The 19,185-nt window shown below is 44.3% G+C and overlaps 1 protein-coding gene across 3 annotated transcripts in view; it reads right to left on the bottom strand.

The window, feature by feature from the left end:
- The window catches only part of BCAR3 (BCAR3 adaptor protein, NSP family member), a 114,483-nt gene that overhangs the window by 23,375 nt on the left and 71,923 nt on the right, over positions 1-19,185 (bottom strand). Inside the window, exon 1 of one of the 3 annotated variants that reach the window (XM_054036427.1) lies at positions 15,411-15,438. The exons of 1 other annotated variant lie outside the window; for it this stretch is intronic. Coding sequence is in view for 1 of the 2 variants with exons in the window: in XM_054036426.1 (XP_053892401.1) it covers positions 15,194-15,277 (84 nt within the window). In the remaining variant the exon portion in view is untranslated. One more of the 3 variants, XM_054036426.1, reaches the window with a different exon arrangement.

The following is a 19,185-nucleotide window of genomic DNA, read 5'->3' as shown; positions in this document are numbered from 1 at the left end:
ATGAGTGCGTTACAGTGGTGGGGGATGCTATTACTATATAATGGAATATGACTTTGTGACATGCCACAGGACCAATCAGGATGAAAGATGCCAGACCTTCAGCTCAAGAGTGAATTTCATTCATAGTAAACAATGCTGACAACTAACTTTTATCTTACAAATGGAGGCTGGGTTGTCTATCACAGCTGTTCCAATCACGATACAGGAATATATTTAATATAATACAGGGAATAAATAGTGGGTAACTGGATTATTCACAAGGTTTAAAATCAAGTAATGAAACAGTGTGCTCATCAAGTTACTTCTAGCATCATCATAAGAAAAACATTTTTAAGGAATCCAACTTAACCAAATAGTTAACATTCATGATCAGCCTTTTAAACTCACAACAAACTGGAACCTAGAATAGATTGTAAACTCTTCAGGGGAGGGACTGAGTCTTCCTGTGCAGCACCTACCACAACAGGGGCATCCTACAGACAGTACTACCACTTGCCCAAATCTATTTATAGAACTATGGTGTTTGTACTTAGAGAGCAGCAGCAAACAGACCATATATTAGACTAATTTTTCTTAACTTTTGTTTTTTTTTTAAATCAAGCAGCATTTGTCTTAATTTTGTGTCTTGGACAGAGACAAGCACTTTGTCAGCAGTTATCTAATAATAATAAACAATAAAGAGGTTTGAATAGAGCGCTGCTTCTATCATGCATTTGTAGAGAGATGGAGTGGGTGATAAAAGTCTTTTCAACCTCTAAATATGATGCTATTATTCCAACCCGTGTTGTGACATAACTCACTTGGGCAGAGAAACAAGGCAGCCTGCAGCTCAGATTCCTCAGGATCTCCAAGCGGTAATAACAACTCCTTCATATGCAGCCCTGATACTGCAAGGAGAATCATGTAGGCAAATCCCTCTGCCCAGAGCTGGCTCCAGGCACCAGCCGAACAAGCACGTGCTTGGGGTGGCACCTTGTAAGGGGCAGCCAATCTTGGGGTGGTGGGGGGCGCTCGGGATTTTTGTTTGTTTGTTTGTTTTGTTTTGGCGGGGCGGCACTTGGGGTTTTTTTTTTTTTTTTGGTTTGGCGTTGCGGCGCTCGGGGGTGGTGGTGGGTGGGTTGTTTTTGTTTCAGTGGGGCAGCGCTCGGGGGGGGTTGTTTCAGCGGTGCGGTGCAGTGCTCGGGGGGGTTATTTCGGTGGGGCAGCGCTCGGGGGGTTGTTTCAGCGGGGTGGGGCGGCGCTGGGGGGGGTTGTTTCAGCGGAGTGGGGCAGCGCTCGGAGGGGTGTTTCGGCAGCGTGGTGCTGGGGGGGTTGTTTCGGCGGCGCGGTGCGGCGCTCGGGGGTTGTTTCGGCGGGGCAGCGCTCGGGAGGGGGTTGTTTCGGTGGGGCAGTGCTCGGGGGGTTGTTTCAGCGGGGCGGGGCGGAGCTGGGGGGGTTGTTTCGGCGGGGTGGGGCAGCGCTTGGGGAGGTGTTTCGGCGGCGTGGCGCTGGCGGGGGTTGTTTCGGCGGCACGGCGCTCAGGGGGGGTTGTTTCGGCGGCGCGGTGCGGTGCTCGGGGGGGTTGTTTCGGTGGGGCAGCGCTCGGGGGTGGGGGTTGTTACAGAAGGGCGGTGCTCTTTTGTTTTGCTTGGGGCGGCAAAAAAGTTAGAGCCGGCCCTGCCTGTGCCTGCACAGAGCCACGTTGACTTCATTAATCCACAAGGGCCTGCCCAAGGGATTCCCTCAGTGGTGAATTCTGCTAAGAATCCCAATGGGAACACATGGTCCCAAGCTTTTAATTTTCAACAGAACATTTCAAATCACCACTGCAATTATTTTACCATTTTTCCAATTAAACTTGCGGCGTTTATCACATTGTACTAAGGATTTCCCCTCAAGTCTCATTAAAGCTAGGATCACAACCTGCCATTAATTCCACAGGCTTCTTTTTGATACTGTATGTGATTTCACATTTCAAAGGCAAATATAAGCTGTTAGGTGCAATGAAGATTGGAAAATACCAGTGAAATTCAAGAAAATCAAATTCCAAAAGATCCACTCAAGTTTTGCCTGTTTAAGATAAACTATCAAAAGTGACTTGGATTATCATCATATATTATATGTATGAAATTTGACAAACCTAGTGTTCTGAGAAGTTCCTATTAAAATATACTATTCTCACATCCAAATGAAAATGATTATTTTTATTTATGCAGATGGGATTCTTCCAAAGAGACCTCTTTACTACAGCAGGCCCTAGTTCTTAATCCTCCATTCAGAACGAACCACATTCGGATAATTTTGAACTGTGCCCATTGCTCTGTAGCAACTTTGGGCAGGTCTACACTTCAGCCTAAAATCAACATAACTTACGTCGCTCAGGGGTGTGAAAAAGCCTTCCCTTACACCCCAAGCGAGGCAAGTTTTGTGCTGTTCCATTGACATAGCTTCTGCTTCTCGCCGAGGTGGAATAATTATGCCAAAGAGAAAGCACTCTCATAGTGCGTATTCACCAGATCCACTGCAGCTGCGTCGATATAGTGCTGTAATGTAGTTTGCAAGCTAAACTCATAATTGTTGTTTATCCTGTAGACTAACGGGTCAGATTCCACTCTCCCCTACACCAGTATAAATCTGGAGCAACTCCGTTAAAGTCAATGGAGCCACATCAGTTTAATACCAGAATGAGGCGGAGGAGAAGAGTCAGGCCCACTGTCTTACATACATCATCAAAACTTATGTTGTTTCTACTTTGGAGGCTTATCTCAATTCTAATGGGAAGCAATAAACCAAATCTGGTTTCTATCTGAGTCTGAGAGACAGGTACTATATAGTCAGAGGATGGGTAGAACAAATTGAATAATTTTAATTTGCACTAAAAATGGATAGGAAGCAATGATAATAATAATAAAACCTAACCTAACCCAAATTGGCTGGAATTATGAAGACACAAATGGTTTTCTTTATAAGATATATGTTGGAAACTGTTCAAGATCTCCAGATGCATTTTTGGTTACCCAGGGGATTCACTGTCATATCTCTGTGTATCCCGCTGGTAAAGTATTATTTACTCAAAGCACATCTAAGGACTGTTACAGTTGTTTCTGTAGGTCTCAACTTTCCTGATAAAAGGTAACCCGAAACCCTGATGAGGTTTTCATCAGAGCATTCGCTAACGTCTTCTGCTCATACAGCTTCCCTTATGTCCCTCATCCTCATGATAGTATTTCAATTATTTCCTGCTGCTATGGGCACAGTTTAGCTAGCAGACATTTAAATTAGTCCCAAGAGGCAGACTTGGTATTTCTGATTCTTCTTGCTTTGAAAGGAAAAGCTCAACTTTTGAGAGGGCTTCAAAGCAGACAGCAATCAGACAGCAATATTATGATTAGAGATCAATGAATCAATTAGGGGGAAAAAGGGGGAGTCACCTGAATCAGGAATTGAACCAACCCCACACCTTGCCCAAGGTTCTAATAAATTCAGCTACATATCCCTCAAACCCATCTTCTCCCCAACCCCCCACAGTCCTCCTGCCCTTGGTTAAATCCATCCTGAAGTCTTTGCTAGCCTAGTTGCGATCTTCAGATCTCACAAGTTCTGGCACTTCCTTAGAATAGATGAGGGGAGGAGGGAGGTATGCTCTGGCTTCAGATATGGGGAAAACCCAGAATTCACATGAGTTGAACAGAGCAGTGTCCAGAGTGCTAGACTGAAGACTCACAAAGGAATAGTAGCACAGGTGAAGGGGATGTTGGGGATTTGGGAGGTGAGGGAGAGCAAGACAGGAGAGGATAGGAGATAAAACAGAGGAGAAGTATTGAGAAAAAGAAAGGGAAAATTCACAAGGTCTGGAAAAGCTTCCAAAATGTAGGGAGTGAGTGGGGCTCATCTGAATCCAACCCCAGTTTTCTGAGGTTGCTCCTCTCTCATAATAATAGGAGAAGATTTTGGCCTAGATAAGATGACAAGAAAAACTCAATATTTGCTGTAAAACTTGTGGCCTCTGTACAAAATGTACACTTACTGCAGTAAGTTTAACCCTGCCCTCTTTTGACATTTGATTGTAAGTTCCTGGCACTGCATGTATAAAGATATTAAAAGGTATTGGATACAACAAAACATATTTTACAATTCCCTAGCCCCTAAACTACTAAACAAGACAGACTTGCATCAAAGGGTATGTCTACACTACGGGATTAATCCAAATTTATATAATTCGAATTTTGGAAACAGATTGTATAAAGTCGAATGTATGCGGCCACACTAAGCACATTAATTCGGTGGTGTGCGTCCATGTCCTGGGGCTAGCGTCGATTTCTGGAGCACTGCACTGTGGGTAGCTATCCCATAGTTCCCGCAGTCTCCTCCACCCATTGGAATTCTGGGTTGAGATCCCAATGCCTGATGGGGCCAAAAACATTGTCGCGGGTGGTTCTGGGTATATCCTCCCCCCTCTCCAGGGAAGCAACAGCAGACAACCGTTTCGCACCTTTTTCCTGGGTGAACAGTGCAGACGCCATACCACAGCAACTATGGAGCCCGCTCAGCTCAAGACAGCAGTCATGAACATTGTAAACACCTCGCGTGTTATTGTGCAGTTTATGCTGAACCAGAACCTGCAAAACCAGGCGGCGAGGAGTAGGCTACGGCAGCGCGGCGGTGAGAGTGATGAGGAAATGGACATGGAATTCTATCAAACCGCGGGACCCGGTGCTTTGGAGATCATGCTGTTAATGGGGCAGGTTATAGCCGTGGAATGCCGATTCTGGGCTCGGGAAACAAGCACAGACTGGTGGGACCACATAGTGTTGCAGATGTGGGATGATTCCCAGTGGCTGCGAAACTTTCGCATGTGTAAGGGCACTTTCTTGGAACTTTGTGACTTGCTTTCCCCTGCTCTGAAGTGCCAGAATACCAAGATGAGAGCAGCCCTCACAGTTGAGAAGCGAGTGGCGATAGCCCTGTGGAAGCTTGCAACGCCAGACAGCTACCGGTCAGTCGGGAATCAATTTGGAGTGGGCAAATCTACTGTGGGGGCTGCTGTGGCAAGTAGCCAAAGCAATCACTGAGGTGCTGCTACGAAAGGGAAATGTGCAGGTCATAGTGGATGGCTTTGCTGCAACGGGATTCCCTAACTGTGGTGGGGCGATAGATGGAACCCATATTCCTATCGTGGCACCAGAGCACCAGGGTACCCAGTACATAAACCGCAAGGGGTACTTTTCAGTGGTGCTGCAAGCACTTGTGGATCACAAGGGACGTTTCACCAACATCAACGTGGGCTGGCCGGGAAGGGTTCATGACGCGTCTTCAGGAACACTAATCTGTTTAAATGGCTGCAGCAAGGGACTTACTTCCCGGACCAGAAAATAACCGTTGGGGATGTTGAAATGCCAATAGTTATTCTTGGGGACCCAGCCTACCCCTTAATGCCATGGCTCATGAAGCCATACTCAGGCAGCCTGGACAGGAGTCAGGAGCTGTTCAACTACAGGCTGAGCAAGTGCAGAATGGTGGTAGAATGTGCATTTGGCCATTTAAAAGGTCACTGGCGATCGTTACTGACTCGCTCAGACCTCAGCCAAACCAATATCCCCATTGTTATTTCTGCTTGCTGTGTGCTCCACAATCTCTGTGAAAGTAAGGGGGAGACCTTTATAGCTGGATGGGAGGCTGAGGCAAATCGCCTGGCTGCTGATTACGCACAGCCAGACACCGGGCGATTAGAAGAGCACACCAGGAAGTGCTGTGCATCAGAAAAGCTTTGAAAACCAGTTTCATGACTGGCCTGGCTACAGTGTGAAATTTCTGTTTGTTTCTTCTTCATGAAAACCCGCCCCCTTTTTGACTCATTCTTGTAAGGAACCCACCCTCCCCCTTCCCCCAGCTTGCTTTCAAAGGAAATAAAGTCACTATTGTTTAAAACTCGTGTATTCTTTATTAATTGATTATAAACATAGGGAGAGAACCGACAAGGTAATCTGGGTGAGATTTGGGAGGAGGAAAGGAGGGAAGTAAAAGGCCACTGAAAAAATTAAATATAATGACAGCCTTTTGGTTGGGCTGTCCACTGGGGTGAAGTGGGAGGGTTCATGGAGCCTCTTCCCTCTCCCCCCCCCCGCGTTCTTACATGTCTGGGTGAGGAGGATATGGAACATGGTGAGGGGGAAGGGAGGTTATACAGCGGCTGCAGTGGCAGTCTGTTATCCTGCTGCCATTCCTGAAGCTCCACCAGATGCCGGAGCATGTCCGTTTGATCACGCAGCAGCCCCAGCGTTGCAGCCTGCCACCTCTCATCTCGAGCATCCCTCATGACCTCACGTTCACTGGCATCTTTCCTAAATTTAGATACCGTGTCCTTCCACTCATTCAAATGAGCTCTTTCATTGCGGGTGCATTCCATTATTTCTGTGAACATCTCGTCTTGCGTCCTCTTTCTCCGATGCCTTATCGAGATAGCCTTCGGGACGGAGGAGGAAGGCTTGAAAAATTTGCAGCTGCTGGAGGGAGGGTTGAAAAAAAGGAGAGAAGTATTTAAAATGATACATTTTACAGAACAATGCTTATACTCTTTCATGGTGAACAACACTATTCACATTACATAGTACATGTGATTTCAGTACAGGATCGCATTTTCTTTCTTAATATTGAGTGCCTGTGACTTTGGTGTTAGAGATCACAGACGCAGGTCCGGGCAACAGAATTCAGCTTGCATGCAGCCATGGTAAGCCATTGTCTTTCGGCTTCTGCGCCCTCCTTTCCCACATACCAAGCAAAGCCCGTTGACTGCTGCGGTTTTCCTGTTAACCTTCAGCAGCAGAAAACAAACTAACCCCCCCGCATCCAATTCTCTGGGATGATCGCTTTATCCATCCCCCCACTGCGTGGCTGGTATCAGGGAAGATCCCTGCAGAAACCAAACTAACCCCCCCGTCCCCCCCCACCATGAATTATCTGGGATGATCGCTGTACCCCTCCCCCCACCGCGTGGCTGGTAACATGGAAGATCCCTGCTAGCCAAACGCAAAAAGCTCAGGGCCAATTCCCCTTCCCCCCACCCCCCCGCGCTTGGCTAACTGCAGGGAAGGATTTTTTTTCAGCCCCAGGCAAACAGCCCAGTAGGAATGGCCACCTCTGTCCCCTTAATTAAATTCCCATATTTCAACCAGGTTACCATGAGCGATATCACTCTCCTGAGGATTACACAGCGAGATAAAGAACGGATGTTGCTTGAATGCCAGCAAACACCGGGACCAAACGCTGCCAGGCTTTGTCATGCAATGATACCAGATTATTTGCTGCAAGCATGGCGTGGTCAAGTGTCCTACCATGGAGGACAGAATAAGGCTGCACTGCCCAAAAACCTTGTGGCAAGGCTTTTGGAGTACCTCCAGGAGAGCTTCATGGAGATGTCCCTGGAGGATTTCCGCTCTATCCCCAGGCACGTTAGCAGACTTTTCCAGTAGCTGTACTGGCCGCAAATGCATCCCAAGTCCTCAGGGCAAAGTAATCATTAAAAAACGCTTGCTTTTAAAACAAGTTTTATATTTTAAAAGGTAAACTCACCTGAGGTCCCTTCCATGGGGTCATGGTCTTGGATACTGGCTTGGGAGGGTTGGGAGGGTACTTCAGTCAGGCTGAGAAAAAGATCCTGGCTGTTGGGGAGAACGGATTGCTGGGTGCTCTCCGCAAGCTCGTCCTCGTCCTCCTCCTCCTCCACTTCCCCGTCCGCAGAATCCTCAGGTGTAGCTGATGAGATTATCCCCGCCTCGGAATCCACAGTCACAGGTGGGGTAGTGGTGGCGGCCCCCCCAGAACTGCATGCAGCTCGGCGTAGAAGCGGCATGTCCGCAGCTCTGACCCAGAGCAACCGTTTGCATCCTTTGTTTTTTGATAGGCTTGTCTGAGCTCCTTGACTTTCATGCGGCACTGATCTGAGTCCCTATTGTGGCCTCTCTCCATCATGCCCTTGGAGATTTTTTCAAAAGTTTGGCATTTTGTCTTTTTGAACGAAGTTCTGCTAGCACTGAATCCTCTCCCCATATAGCGATCAGATCCAGTACCTCCCGTACGCTCCATGCTGGTGCTCTTTTTCAATTATCGGCCTGCATGGTTACCTGTGCTGATGAGCTGAGCTATCTGTGGTCACCTGTGCTCTCCACGCTGGGCAAACAGGAAATGCAATTCAAATGTTCGTGGGGCTTTTCCTGTCTATGCATCCGAGTTCAGATTGCTGTCCAGAGCGGTCACAATGGTGCACTGTGGGATAGCTCCCAGAGGCCAATACCATCGAATTGTGGCCACACGAACCCTAATTCGAAATGACAATACCGATTTTGGCGCTACTCCGCTCGCGGGGTGGAGTACAGAAATCGATTTTAAGAGCCCTTTATTTTGAAATAAATGGCTTCGTTGTGTGGACGGGTGCAGGGTTAATTCGATTTAACGCTGCTAAATCCGAATTAAAGTCATAGTGTAGACCAGGCCAAATATTTCACATGTATAGGTGTAATCACCTGCAAAAAATATCCCTAATGAGATGCTATTTGGGATTGGACTCATTAAGTTTATTATTTGAAAGCATTCTGTTTGGTCCTTATTCTCTTCTGCCCAGTGGTTTTACTGCACTTGGCAGATAGCCTGTAAAACTGCAAGCATGCAAAACCCAGACTAATTTCAAACATTACTTTGGGGGAAGTGGAGGGATCTGAGACTCTCTTGCTAAATGGTACATCTTGAACCACAGCACTAACTTCTCTGCATAGATTTCCCCTAATTCCTCAGAAAAATGGAAAGTGTTTGTGGGACTAAGATGGTGCGTGACAGATATTGCAACCACATGCAACATCTTTGGGGACCATAGTATATTAAGTGTGTGAACGGTTTATGTATCACTGTGGGCCGGGAATTGTATGCACCACAGGGAGAAGGATGCCACAACTCCTCCATGAACTAAGAATAGTGGGGGGTGATTAAGGTGAATCACTCCGGGACTGTAAACACCTCCAGAGAGGTACCAACCCCTGGGGAGGCTTGCATATACTAGTTCAAACTGGATTTTCCAGAGACCAACAGATAAAGAAAGAGCTTTTGGCATAAAAAGGCTGTGTTTAAACAGACCCAGTGCCTTCTTTCTGATCCAGCAAATGAACAGGACTTTCTGTGCAAGGGCCACAACCCTTGCAGAAGGATCTGGCCTACTAGAGCCTCATAATACTGATGCATGCATGTTCTTTTATTGTTTTTAATGTTTTCCCTGTAATACTTTTACCTGAGGAATAAGTATGCTTGTTTAGAAGACGCTGCGTGTTAACTGGTAGCTACTGTTAATAGCCCTTGAAGGGAAAGCAAAGCACAGGTGCTGGCCTTTAGGTAGCCTGGCTTGCTGGGGATATTGCAGTGTAAGGCAGGGAGCTGTGCAGCATCAAAATCCCCAGTCAGTAGGGACTGGGACAAAGGTCCTTAGCCAGGGATAGGTAATGGCTGGACACCGGAGACCTGACTGGGCATTCCTGGACAAGGTGAAACTTTAAGTAAATGAATACAATGGCAGCAGCTACAAGAGGGGCACATCTTGACTATAGCACATAGCCCATGTTATTAGGTCAGGTACCGGGGAAATCTAGAGGAGGAAAGAAGTTTTCCCCCAAGGTAGCGTTCCATGGCTGATACTGCAGACTCAGGGCTTCAACACACCCTGCAGCTCCTGCACTCCCCAGTCATGGAGGAGAATGGCAGGTGGCTACCCATTTCCACACTTCACAGAAGGTGTGGACCCCTGCATAATCTCCCTGAAACCCATGCCCCGGCACAGTGGAATCACACCAGTTCTAATGAGATCAGAGTCCTCTACATGTAGGGGTGTGGGAGACAGAATTTGGCCCAAAAAAGGGAGACATAAAACTGTTCTAAAGTGAATGATGTAACTAGGCAGGTCCACGCCCAACTGCCATCTTATTTAGGAGAAAGTTTTGAAGTTCAGACTGATTTAACTCTCCCTTTGAGAGGTCTCTATTTGGCCATCTCAAATGTAGAGAGTGAATCAATATGTAGATCTTAAACTGAGCCAAGTGAACTCTAGCATTAACCAGAGACCTGAACTAAGCCAGATAGAGTAGAATGACATTTTATGGAAATCCAAATGGGCACTGGCTGAAGAATCTTGTATCTTTGGTGTCAGCTGGGAACTTTTGGAGGAACAACTGGTGAAAAGTATCAGTAATCAGGCAAACTTCAATCATCATCTCACTGACTTTCTTGAAATTCAAGTACCAGTAAGTCACACAAGCTGAGTGTCCACCACAAGGCAAGGAATGTGAGGCCTTTCTGACATTTATGGAGATATTCCTGAATGGAAGAGCCACATGAACATTGATCTGGTTTATGCCCAACAGGCATACCATACAATATCACAGGGTTCAGTCCAGTGCTCACTGAAGCCAACAGAAAGAATCTCATTGGCTTCAGTGGGCTTTGGGTCAGGCCTATGTTGTACAATCCTTAACTCCAGTAAGAAAATAATACCCTCCCCACAACCCAACTGTAAATATAACTTAATCCTTAATTCCTGAAATGACATCATTCACAGACTAGGGTATATGGTTCACCTTTAGACAATGGAGCCTAAAGCTCTGAATTCTCATGTGTCACAATCCTAAAGTTCCTATTCAGCTGTTGAATGGTACTTGCTCAGGCAAAATTCCCCTTGATTGCAATGGGGATTTTTGCCTGAGTAAATCTTAAGGACTGCAAGATTTGGCCCAATGTGCTTATGCAAATATACCTGAGAAATGCTTATGTCCAATCTATTACTAAGAAGCCAAATGCTGATGTATGAACTCAAGCAAAGTTCCCACTTCAGCAAATGGGAATATGCTGAAGCAAGTACAGAGTAAAAAGTAAGCATGGAATTTAGGAGTTAGAGCAAAGAAGGAAAATTGTGGTAAGAAAGGCACAAAGTAGCCTTGGGTAGTTCTCAAACATAAAGAGAATCCTTTACCTCTTTTCAATTTATATTAAGGAAATAATGTCTATTTTAGAAATAGTCTGTGGAACATCTTCACTACACCCACTATAGTCATGCTCAGAACACAGTCCGTGGAACTTCTTCACTACACCCACTATAGTCATGCTCAGAACACAGTCCGTGGAACTTCTTCACTACACCCACTATAGTCATGCCCGGAAAAAGGCTGGGGTAGCACAGATATCAATTACATGTATGTTAGAGGGCATGTGGGAGTGGAAACCTTATGAATTATGTAAAAGTAGCATGAGAACTCAGAGAGAGGAGCTTTCCCCTTGAAAGATCTTAGGATATGCAGACAGATCAAGAAGGAAAGAAGATCTTTTCAACACGATTTTTTTTTAAATCAGCCTTGATACCAAGGGTGCAAAACAAACCTCATGCAGATCCAGAAGCAAGTCAATGGGGAACCAAAGTTCAGAGAGTTATGTGAAATTTCACAGTATCTTGGTAAGTTATTTCTTCCCAGCCCAGCCTCTCCAACAACAACAAATGTTATGCCAAAAACAAAGCTCCAAAAGCTAGGCTGTGGCGACTTGCTAGCTCATGGTAGCAGACTCAGTATTCTTCACGTGAATGCTGAAACTGGATATGTGAAGCTCAAAGATACCAGTGAATCAGATTTAGATTGTCACATAGTGAAGAAATATTAGTTAAAAATCACCATCTATAAAAAGCCATTGCAAATGCCATCTTTCTCTTGGATGAACTTGCAAGAGTGGCCTCTTATAAAAGGCTGCCTGCCTGGGTTACATTCATAACATTAGGACATTACTGGGTGATGTGGTAGCTCTACATACTGGAAGTTTCAAAACCTGGCAGCCATGAGAACTTGAATGGCTTTCCCCTTTTGAACAGCCTTCAGATGAGGGTGACTCATGAACAGCTTCAGATGAGGGTGATTCATCAACTGTATAATTAGGATGTTACGAACAAATATAATACTTGAACAGGTTCTCCCCTTCCAATCGTAAAGAACATATTAACTGAATAGAAGTTGCAACACGTTCAGGGCTAAGATGTCTGTTTACCATTTTTACCATGGTTGCATCTGAATTTCCAGATTCTGAATCCCAAAATGACAGACAGAACTTTTAAAAGGAACCATTTTCACTGGCTTGAAGCTCACATAATAAATGAGCACAGGTTAGGGGGAAGTAGCAGTACCTCTGCCCATTTCTACAGACAGCTGCCAATCAGACTGCAGTTTTCTGTAATTTGCAATAAACATCTGAACTAACTGTTGATCCTCATTCTTACTTACTGTTAGTAATTGAACGGGGGTGCACTTACTAAAATACACACACACCATCATCACGGTATAGCGTTATTAGGCTATAGAGTTTCTGAACTAAACATTATGTTGGACTTTACACTCCAGTAACTAAAATACCACTTTAGCTGCTGTATTTCAGATTTGCAAGAGTCATAAAGGTAGGTATAATGCATTATCAGTGCTCAGACCCTGTACATTTCACATTTCCCAGTGCATGTTGGGACATATATCAGTGTCTATGTGCTAGGCCAGATTCTGCTCTCAGTGCAGTTACTGTGGATTTACCTCAGTGTAACAGAACAGAATTTGGTCCTGTGTGTCAAATGCATCCCTGGTATAACTCTACTGATGTCAGTGAATTTATTCAGTATGAACTTGTCCTCAGTAACTGCACAAAGCTGATCCCTAACAAAATTAAGGATAAATCTCATCTAAATATAATCTATTTCCATTGAAGTCAATGGGTTTACACTGGTGTGAGAGAACAACTAGCCCTGAGTTCTTATCAATGCTGGCACCAAAGTGCATTGGTGTGCTAGAGAAAAGAGGCATTCAGCTCCCCATCTTGGATCCCATGTTCTCTTCCCCCCTACCCATTTCCATGTCTGACTGTTTTCCCCAAAGCAAGGGTGACCCATTTCCAAAATGTAGGCACTTCTTAAAATAGCAATTCATTGGATTTAATTAAAGATAAATCAGCAGTGCCTTCTGGAACACATGTATTGAAATCTATTTTAAATGCTGGAAATCTCTTTAAATAGAACCTTATTTTTGAAAGAGACCAGCTGTAATTTGTTTCTGCATAAAAGGCTTTATTCTTTTCCCATACAGCAAACACTATTAATGTTTCAGTTTCTCCAGAGACTATATGGATTAGACCAAATGGAAAATTACCATGACAACACCAGTGTTATTTTAGATATTAGAAATTCATGCCAAGTCAAACAAAGGGCATGGACAAGAATGATCATTTTAATTCAGTTCTGAGAGCGAACAATAAACCCCAACTTCATTTTGAAAGTTGTAGAGCAACAGAATTACAGTGAGAACCTTTAAAATCCCAATTAAAATTAAAAGCAATAAAGTTAACGGGACAGAGTCTCCTTTCTTTGACACCAGGGACTGCTTCAATGGTTGCATCAGTGAAAAAGGAGAAGAGAATCTACAGTAGGGTCAAATTTTCAAAAGTGCCAAAGTGATTCAGGAGCCCAAATCCCAGACTGTCAAGGAGACCATCTTTAGGACCTTATGAACATAAGTCTCACTGAAAGTCACTTTTGAAAATAGGACTAGGCTCCTTAATCACTTTGGCACTTCTGAAAATGTGACCCCTAATATTTTTTAAATGGAGATGAAATCATTCAGGACAGTATAGGATTTTGTCCTGGCAACCATACATAGTGAATGAAAGGTGAAAAAAAACGTAATCACCAGTGCACAAAACAAACCTGCACTCTACTGAATGCAGTTAGCTTGGTCTGGTGGGGCACCATGCACCTATCACTCACTAGCACTGTCAGCAGCATTAAAAGGCTTGGGAGAGACACACAGCCCGCCTTCCTCAGTGAGGTAGCTGTTTGATGCAGTGCTGGGCATTTGATGGAGTTGAAGCAAAGGGGGAAGAGGCCCCAATCATGCAGCTACATACCAGGCTCGTGAAACAATCTGTAGCATGCGTTTTTGTTTTCAAACATGAATGAGGGACTAAGTCTGGGTTCTACGATTCATTTCAACACAAACTAGTCTGTAATAATTACAGGAAGCCAGTCTTTAAAACAATCTTAATGTCTGTACAGTGGCTGCACTGTGTTTAGGTAGTGAAGGCATCTCCATCAGTGAGGACACTGTCCAATTCTAATCACAATGACAATACCTGTTTATGCCAACAGATGCTCAACTCTGAAGGCCTCAATGCATCTTCTTCACACAAACAAGCAGCCATGTGGGCTCACATATCTACAAACTAAACCCACGAGAGCAGCACAAATGGAGAGCCTGTTTATGTGGTTTGGTCCCTGTCATTTTTATTAGGGATGAGGCTGAACAGTAAAACTGATCCAAAGCCCTTTGGGGAGACTTCGATCACAATTGATTGTGGCTCATACGGAATGTGTCCCACTCAATGTCTGTAAAGCACTTAGCACATTTAGGATATTATATAATCTCACATTTTAAATCTACAATAAAATCGGAATTGCCTGTAGGGTTTTAAAATAATACTACAATAAAAGAAAAACTAGTGACCTTGGCCTAATACAAGTGTATGAGATGCTGCCACTGAAAAGAAGTACCTATTCTTTATAGCATTTTGGCTCCTTTGGACCAATACCAAGGCTTAACTAAAGCACTTCCGAACACTATTACCTGAATAGAAAGCAAAGACTCTGAACACAGTGGGGTAAATTCTCAAATGTAGGTGCTTAAATTTAGGCACCTAAATCTATATTTAGGCATCTAAATCAAAGTGGCCTGATTTACAAGGTACTGAGACCTTGAAGCCATAGGTGCAGGAACTAGGTGCCGCAACCCCTGGCTTGAAGTGGTTTCCATCATATACAGGGTTTACAGTTTGGTTCAATGGCTTTCAGCTCCCCACCCCCCCGCCACTATACAAATTGTTCCCTGCCCCTGCTTGAAGTTACTATTTAATTCCATGGGATCTGCTGGTGCTCAGTATCTCAAACTCAAGGCACTTTGATTTAGGAGCCTAAATATGGATTTGTGCATTCAACTTCGGGCAAGTAAGTTTGAACATTTTAAAGCCTCTCCTTCAGCTGAGAGTACACTATCAAAAGGTACTTCCATTATATGACCATCACACACTGTATCTAAACGTCATTTTAAAACAAGCACTGTTGAATATCAACTAGTATGCAATATAGTTACTGTTATTGCAGAAGGGCACCTACCTTAACTCCAATAATGGATTTACGGTGATAAAAACAGCAAAGAGCTGCTATGAGAGTTTGAAAAACATTACAATCCTTAGGCATTTTCAAATCCTCTGTCCTGTGGACCCTTTGGATTAAAAGTAAATGGTCACCACCAGCAACTTTCAGGAGTTACTCGTGAGCTCTTTTGCATTGACCTCGGCCTGCCAGGGCTCATACACTCCCCGTTACTCACACATCAGTCCGGGACTGTTTCCTCAGCTAATGCTGATACTATCAGTTCAGTAGCTTCTGGCATACTAGCTTTCAGCCTGCCATGTAGAGAGTGCCAGAATCCTCATGTGATCTATCACACTCACCAATGAAATTCTAACCCTCTGAGAAAGTGCCTCTATTTGGGTATCCCCTTGGATCAGAGTTGCAGAGTACAAATTATTAAGCCACAAGCTCAAGGCAGACTCTTCTTCTCAGCAACATACAACACCTGAGTCACTCACTGCACTCCTAAAGGTTTGATTGCTCACTCCTGCTGTCTCTGTTCAGTCACAAAGTATCTACATGTTACATAAATAATTCTGTTCAGCACCCAAGTGATAAGGAGAGAGAGGGAGAGTGGTTGCCTAGGGCTTGCATGACTCTGTTACTCTTCATCATCAAACAAGATGTTATATCCTTAGAGTGTAGATAACCAAGGAAAATGTCAAATCTGTTTATTTTTAATTAGGAAGCTTCAGGCAGCCAGTCACGGGAAAACAATTGGGAGAAGCCAATTACATCAGCACAGCCATTATTAGCAATATAGCTAATGCAACCTTTTGGAGTTTAATTAAGATCATCAATAAACAGCCAGAGCCTGGTGCAGGTCCCACGTAGCTGGGCAAGCGGTTAGAAAGGAGAACATACGTGTAAGTTTGAAAACTCTTCAGCGTGGAAATAAAGTTAAACTTAGTCCTCACAGAAAAGGAAGCAGTCATATTTACATACACACTGCTCTTCTCTTAGAGAGCACAGTTCCAGCCGGAGACCTCTGCAAGGCTGTGGCTGTTAAAGTATTCCCTTTCATCTGTTTCTTTTAATCTCTTCTCGTATTGTGGAAAAAAGTAAACAAAGCATTGCTGATTGGCTCTCTCAACCCAGTCATATTTCCTCTTCTCCTGCTCTTTTCCTTTCCAATGCATTAGTCCTAGATTATGCTCATAATAAAGAAAAAAAGCAGCACTTAAAACTTTCCTCAAAAATATACGGTCATAACTTGATTGGTTTGTATATGCATCACTGCCTTCTGCTGGATGGAAGCAAAACTGGTCAACAATATGTCTTAGTCCCTGTATAATTAGGAACTAACAGAGACTATTCTTTAACTCAAGTGTTAGGGACCTGTACTTTTGGAGGAAAGATTGGATTTCTATACAACTTCATTACTGTGACAGTCTGAATGGCTATGACGTGCAGCACAGCAATAGCTGTGAGATTCCTACATGAACATGGAATTGTTACAATATTTTAAGACGTTAAAATCTATAGTACCAGTGGAGAGGGAAATATTAGGAAATGAAGGGTGAACGAAGGAAATGGCTGAAGGCAAAAAGCTGGATTTAATTTAAAAAATTACTAACGTCCACAACCTAAATAGCTTCTGGAACTCACTACCACAGGATACTATGGAGGCAAATAGTTTAGCAAGATTCAAAACAGGATTGGACATTTTTATTTATGACAACATCTGCAGATGTTTAATTTTAGTCATTTAATTTTAGATGGGGTTTTTTTTTTCAGCCAGTAGTTACTGAAACAGATTCACTGATGCTTGTTCCAGAACCAGTTCAGTGGGAGGTGGTATTCATGCAAAGCTCCTTTCCTCACAGTTTGCCTGCTAAGATCAACTACAAACACATATACTAAAATAAAGAAGTATCAGGGGATAGCCGTGTTAGTCTGTATCCACAAAAATAATGAGGTGTCTGGTGGCACCTTAAAGACAGATTTATTTGGGCATAAGCTTTCGTGCGTAAAAAAAGCTTATGCCCAAATAAATTTGTTAGTCTTTAAGGTGCCACCAGACTCCTAGTTAAAATAAAGAAAAAGCTCTATTGTCCAGTGGGTGCCCTCCTGCACCTGACCAGGGTGTGAGTGAGACAGCTCTCAGAGACTCGTGTGCAGAAACACTGGCTACTGGCCTGTAAACTCACAAAGTGTCAAAAAAAGCCATGGTACCAAAATGTGGCCACTTCTTATGGATACAAAGCACAGCAGAGTTCACTTCTCTGAGTATTTTAAATGGAAATGAATTACAGAACACTGCAATTTATACAGGGCTGGCTCCAGGCACCAGCACAGCAAGCAGGTGCTTGGGACGGCCAACGGAAAGGGGTGGCACATCCGGTTCTTCGGCGGCGGGTCCCTCAGTCCCTCTTGGAGGGAAGAACCTGCCACCGAATTGCTGCTGAAGAATGAAGCAGCGGCAGTAGAACTGCCGCCGAAGTGCTGCCAATCGCGGCTTTTTTTTTTTTTTTTCTTTCGCCACTTGGAGCGGCAAAAACGCTGGAGCCGGCCCTGAATTTATAGGTCTGATCCTGCAACCTATACTTGTGCGAGTATCTCCTTGGGAGTCAATAGGCCAAATTCTGATTCTGTCTCATCTGAGTTTTTCCAGATTTATACCACTGCAACAGAGCAAAATTGGCCCAAGGTATGTACATGTACAGGGATCAATCACAGAAGGATGCTAGACCAAAGTTTACTTGTGCAACAGGGGCCTGATCCACTGCCCACTTAAGTCAATGGAAAGAACCCCAAAGACTTCTGTGGGTGTTGAATCAGGTCACCGCTCTCCGAGAAGTCCCTCACCTCAGAGCTCGACGACCTATCAAAGTTTTCAGTTATTACTCTCTTCGTGAATGGAAGCCTGCTGTCCCTCACAACAGTACATCCGCTCCAAACATCGCTGAAATGTTGGAAGTAGCCAACCATGGAGATAGATAAAGTTTAAGGGCCTGTCCTTTACTTGTGGTGTGTATGTGAGTCCCCAATGATCTTAAAGGGGCTCATCTGTATGTCTCAGTGTGGGACTGGGCCCTAAAGCTGCAATTACCCATCTTGGGAATTCAGAGTCTGCGATTTCAAACCATCGAGTTCTTTGAAGACTGGCACTCTCTGTTCCAGTATTTATTTTAATGTGTGACGACTGAACTCTAGAAACCACAGATTTGAAATGCAGACAAATAAACCTGTATATTATACTGACTGGTCTCCTTGGGGCTGGTGTGTATGCTGCAGCTCTTCACTGGGGAATAAACAGAGACAGTGAAGTCAGTGCTGCCTCTCATAGCTTTGCTTCCACCATCCTCTTCCTCCCTTTAGTAAAGACACTGTGCAAACCTACCACCACATGGTTTCAGTCTGGTAGGGAATGAGGCTACTACCACTACAGAAGAGCTGTCCAAATAACTTTCATTTTAACCACAGACAGTGGACATCTAGTCATCATGGCGCACGCAAAATTCTGCTAGTTCAGAAGCACCGAGTTCAGCGGCCGACAGGAAGATGGTGGGTGGGAGGCCAAAAGGCTTCTAATAATAAATAAATAATAGAGCACCGTTGTCATAACTATAAAGGGAAGGGTAACAGCTGTCCTGTGTACAGTACTATAAAACCCCTCCTGGCCAGAGACTCCAAAATCCTTTTCCCTGTAAAGGGTTAAGAAGCTCAGGTAACCTGTCTGGCATCTGACCCAAAGGACCAATAAGGGGATAAGATACTTTCAAATCTTGGGGGGGGGGAGGCTTTTGTTTGTGCTCTTTGTTTGGGAGTCGTTCGCTCATGGGACTGAGAGGGACCAGACATCAATCCAGGTTCTCCACATCTTTCTAAACAAGTCTCTCCTATTTCAAACTTGTAAGTAAATAGCCAGCAAGGTGTGTTAGTTTTCCTTTGTTTTCTCAACTTGTAAATGTACCTTTTACTAGAGTGTTTATCTCTGTTTGCTGTACTTTGAACCTGAGGCTAGAGGG

This window comes from Malaclemys terrapin, chromosome 8, assembly GCF_027887155.1.
Source record: "Malaclemys terrapin pileata isolate rMalTer1 chromosome 8, rMalTer1.hap1, whole genome shotgun sequence".
NCBI classification, from domain to species: Eukaryota; Metazoa; Chordata; order Testudines; family Emydidae; genus Malaclemys; species Malaclemys terrapin.
This window is presented reverse-complemented; position numbering and strand designations above follow the sequence as displayed.